Below are 5,380 nucleotides of genomic sequence, written 5' to 3'. Positions count from 1 at the left end.
CTTATTCTGTGTATGGATGATATATTACTTGCAACCAATGATAAAGGTCTATTGCTAGAAACCAAATCTTTTCTGTCCGGTGAATTTGAAATAAAGGATCTCGGTGATGCATTTTTTTGTCTTAGCTATATAAATTGTTCGTGATCGTTCAAGGTCCACACTTGGACTACCACAACAGACCTGTAGAAAAGATGCTCATTCAGTATGGTATGCAAAGTTGTTCTCCTAGCGGTACTCTTGTGTTAAAGGGTGATAGACTTAGCTTGCAACAATGCTCACACAATGAACTTGAGATTATCAATTCCCCTATGCATTGGTAGTAGGGATTTTGATTTATGCTCATGTATGTACGTGTCTAGATCTTAGATACATTGTGGGGATGTTGAGTAGATATTTGAGTAACTCTGGACTGGAGCATTAGAGAATTATAAAGAGGGTTATATGGTATTTGTAAAGAAGGAAGAATTACATGCTCACATATCGAAGATCAGGTGGAGATCATTCGATTTTGATGGATGCTTCCAACTCAAGTTATGTCTTTATGTTAGCAATAGGGGTTATATTATGGAAAAACGTCAAATAGACGCTAATAGCTACTTCTACTTGGAGATAGAGTTTATAGCTTACTACGATGCTTCCAACCATGGGATATGGATGTTAAACTTTATCACAGGGTCATGAATTATTGAGGCCATTAACAGGTCATTGAGGATCAACTGTGATAATAAAGTTGTTGAATTGTATTCTAAGAATAATCGTAATTCGTCGAAGTCTAAACACATCAATATAAAATTTATAGCGGTAAAGAAAGAGTTCAGAATAGTCAAATTATGATAAATCATATAAGGACAGATTTATGTTGGTAGATATGCTCACCAAAGGCTTCTCACCCAAGGTGTTTCATCACCATGCGCTAAGTATGAGGATACTTCCTTTTAATGAAGTACTCATTTTGTAGAGATCTATATTTATATGATGCTCTATATTAATGAATATATGTATTTTTGATTCATTGTACGTACTAAAATTTTTATATGTGTAAGAGATTTTGACTCTCTGAATATATGGACATGATTTACTATTGCGCTTTGCATATGGTTTTGTAAATATGAGTCATAAGGATGAATCATGATTTATCACTGTGGTTTAGCATAATGTTTGATAAATATAATTTGGATCCGGTTTGGGTCATAAGGACTTATTGAGAATGAACACTTATAGATCTTATTTCATGCTATTCTTGTACTACACATCCACATTTGATTTATATCGTTAATAATATTAATACTGTGATTACTGTCGGATCTTATTATAGTTATTGTAACTATGATTTCTTTAGTCTTGTACTAATTGATTTAGTATACCAGATTGGAAAATTGAAATATTAAGTTCACATGGATGGGCTCAATCGAATTAAGTCCACATTGGTTGGTTTAATCTCCATAAGATGAGCGTACATTTAATTAATAAAAAAAAATGATTAACTAGTCAAGTAACATCGAACCTGAGGCGATCGGCTTGGTCCAACAGAAGTTTTCCACTAGTCACTAGATTAAATCGGAGAAATGTACATGGAGGCACATCCTGACAGTCAACATTCTCAGGTGGTTAATGTTTTATGCATGAAGGGGAGTTTGGATTATTGAATGTGGATTCAATGTGTAGATCCATTAATCAGGTTCATTAATATTCATGAGCTGTTAATGAAATTTGAGCTTTATGTGGATGATCCCTATAAGATGAGCTTGAGATATAAGGGAAGAAGTTTTTCCAATTAGGGCATTTCCTTATATCAAAAGGGTTTTGAGAGCTTCTTCTTCCTTAGAACCTTCATTATTGAGACCAAGATTTGGAATGTCGCCTATTCTTGTAGAAAATCATTCTGCGCTTGTAGGAACTCTGACAAGAAGTAAAATTAATGGCTAATGCGATAAATTCAGGTTGAACCATTTATTTACCGTTGTTTCGGTTTCTATCCAATGTAATCTCATGGATGATGATAATTAAATCTTTAGATGTATCCTTTAATCTGTTTTTGATGTATCTATGTTATTTTCATGATAACCTTGGGGCGGTGAGGGGAGAGCTCCAATTGGTAAAATAAATCTATAACCTCTTGGGATTATCCTGCGCTGGGAAGAAGAAGTAGGAAAAGGAAAAAATATAGTGATAGTTTTATTTTTCATCGCCGTAAATAGGAATATTGAAAATAGAATTTTTTTTATTTGAAAAAAATGTGTAAAAAAAATGATAAACCTAGTTAGCTTTATTGATTAGTCTTCGGTGATTGCTCCGACCTCATAAAATTTTTTCACCGGCAGGTAATCAGGAAGTACTCATGGTGGGTAACTAAGAAGTCCAGTATCCTTTGGTTGCGAGTCTTATTTAGAGAAATTCAGAAGATCGAACTGTGGATATTTAAATGAAATATGGAATTATTTAAGATTATCCATTTAATTGATTATATATATAGTTTTTTTTATCAAATTCAATATTGAATTTATTTGTAAATAGTTATTTCATTTATCACTTGTTGGAAAGAGAGTTCTGATTCACAATATTTTATGATCCTAAATTTGAGTAGCCTAGGTAAGCTTCTGATAACATTGTAGGTCATAGATTTAGAATAATATCAATATTTTATGAGTTAATTATATATTTTCTCATCTTAATTTGTATATTTAATTTTTTTAAATAATAACTAATTAATTTTTATTAATAGTACTGAATTAATTTTTTAACTTAATTTAATTAATTTTTAACTAGATAAATTTATTTTTTTGGATTGTCCAATGCTGTCCAACAAGATTTACGGTAGATTTAATATAGTCCGATCCGTTTCATGCACGGACACGGACTCCCTTTTTAACACTTATTGCATCATTCGATCTCCGGTCCACCCGAATCAATTCGGTTCACGTTTATGTGTAAAATAATTAATTTTGGGATGATCGATTCAATCCTATGAAAAATTTTTATTGATCATCAGGATAAATTAAGAAGCGCACATGAAAGTTAGTCCAAAAGTTCAGTATCTTTTTTATTACACTTTTTATTTAAAATAAAAATTTCTATAAATACATCAACATTCGAATTAAGAATATCTGAAAAATAATTTGAATATCTTATGACGGTATCATAACCTGAGACCCACGTTGACGTGGAAAGCTCGTTGGAATGCTGGGTTTCAAAATTCAAATTGCATCGCGAAGCTACGGCACGAATCTCGAAGCACGTTGCTATAAGTTGACGGCGATGCCTCTCTTCTTGTCGTAGAAGGAAGGCACCGATCGTGAGAGATGGCGTCGAGCGGCCTGAAGAATTTCTATCGCCAGAAGAAGAAAGGGGGCGTCGCCAAGCCCTCCTCCAACCGGAGCTTCGCCGGAAAGTCTCCCACCGTCTCCCTCTCCCACCTCGTCGATCCAGTCCCATCACCCTTGCATGGTACTCTCTTATCTTCCCGGTGTCTTTTCCCTGTTTCTCATAGCCACTGCTCTCTCCCTCTCTCTCAACCCTAAATCGGCGACAGGTTCTGGTGCGGGGAGCGATAAGGCGTCCCTGGCCGCCGGGATCGGTGAGGAGGAGGACGAGAAGCTGCGGCAGTTCGATATGGACATGAGGTACGGCCCCTGCATCGGGCTCAGCCGGACGGATCGATGGGAGCGGGCGGCCGCCATGGGGCTGAATCCACCCACCGAAGTGGAGGCCATCCTGTTGAAATCGTCCGCCGCCGCCTCTGGATGCCTCTGGGATGGACGAGTCTAACCTTAACACGTAAGTACCCTCCAAAAAAAAAATCCCTTTTTGTGTGTATGGAGAAGGCACAGTATCTGACTCTGTGGCCGTTTTGGTGTCGTCTCCTCTTGTCTTGTCTGTGCTGCTGTTGCTATGTTTCTTATCTGTAAGCGTGGTCGAATCGAAGTTTCGCCGCTTGAGAACATTGCCGATCTTGTTGTGTTGATTTAAACTCGTTATCTACAATTCTGTGTCATCATCACTCTCATCTCGATTGTTTTATCCAAACCAAAAACTTGAATCTATCCTAACTGTATCTTTGATCTTGTTTGATAGATAGATTGCTTGATTTAGTTAAAGTTGATGGAATGGTAGTAAGTCTGTAGTTTGCTTTCAATTTAATTATAACAAATAAAATTTGTATCAGATCGCACGAAGAAAAGAATAATGATTTACACGACTGTTAAAATAATTTTTTGAAATTTATTTGTGGATCTGTTTTGATCTATTTTTCCTCATATTTTATGTAAAAATGGGCAAAAAGACTTCCTTTTTTTGAAGTCAAACTCTCAAGTGAGCCTACAAGCTTACAGCCGCAATAGCAAGGGACTGCCCTGTCTTCGTTCCAAGCTCGCAATGAGGCTTTTTGTCTTTTTCTTTGCTACAACTAATCTTTCTTCATTTCTTTTTTCCCATCAAGTTAAATAGATTGTTAAGTTTTCGTTTTGTGTCGAATGCGATGTAATAAGGGTTGAATTACAAGATATCTAAATTCCTATGTTTTTGGAACTAGGATCGTAGGCGTCAGACAAGCTCCAGGATTGGATTGTAGGAGATAGATGAATATTGCGATATTTTTCTCTCTATTTTTTCTTACCCAATTAATCAATGGCACAACCAACAAATTGGAGGTGATAATTATGTTACTTTCGTAATAATATGATCGATAACTTCACATAGTTTTTTGCAAAATAATACGAACCGTAGCAACGCATGATAATGGGTCCCTCTTTTTTTTATCTGCGATTGATGTTTCTTCACCATCGACTCCTATTCCTTTGTTATTATTCACCGACGAGGTAAATCGAGCATTAAGTTATGGTTTTGTGTCGAATGCGAAGCATGCATTATGGGGTTGAGTAACAAGATGTCTAAATTCTAATGTTTTTGGAGCTGATATCGTAGGAGTTAGACGAGCTACTTGGTCGGTCCCCGATCGTATTGTGATAATTTTTTTATCTCTATTTTCGCTCACCCATGTTGAGCCAACTTATTACAAGGTCGCTCCAACTCTATCCGACTCAAACCAAGTGCAGTCAAGGCTCAAAGGAGCAGCTTGGATTTGTGTTCACAGGGTTGGTCAAGGATTTTTTACATGGATTCTATATCGACCGAGTTAAAAATATGTCACGCTGAGCCCATGTTGATTGAGTCAAAGACCTGCTGTGTGGAACTCTTATAACAACTCTGACAATTAGGAGATGTTTGATCGGTGAATTTGGGAATGAAAGAATAAAATAATAATAAAAGATAGTATTTAAATTATGAGTTTGAGAATGATAATTTGAGAATAATTTCTAAATTTATGGGAATCAACTAAATTCATATAATTAGGTGGGTTTCATTCTCATTCTTATTCTTATTC

The 5,380-nt window shown here is 35.9% G+C and overlaps 1 protein-coding gene across 1 annotated transcript; it reads left to right on the top strand.

Moving 5' to 3' along the window:
* Positions 1-2,377: 2,377 nt before the first annotated feature.
* Positions 2,378-4,070, top strand: LOC121971394 (DNA polymerase delta subunit 4-like). Its single transcript, XM_042522645.1, has 2 exons — positions 2,378-3,444; positions 3,530-4,070. The coding sequence occupies exons 1-2, from the start codon at positions 3,300-3,302 to the stop codon at positions 3,763-3,765; spliced, it is 381 nt and encodes a 126-aa protein (XP_042378579.1). The 5' UTR covers positions 2,378-3,299; the 3' UTR covers positions 3,766-4,070.
* The last annotated feature ends 1,310 nt before the right edge of the window (positions 4,071-5,380 follow it).

Source organism: Zingiber officinale, chromosome 4A (genome assembly GCF_018446385.1).
Source record: "Zingiber officinale cultivar Zhangliang chromosome 4A, Zo_v1.1, whole genome shotgun sequence".
NCBI classification, from domain to species: Eukaryota; Viridiplantae; Streptophyta; class Magnoliopsida; order Zingiberales; family Zingiberaceae; genus Zingiber; species Zingiber officinale.
Note: the sequence above shows the minus strand (reverse complement) of the source record. Positions and strands in the feature narration are given on the sequence as shown.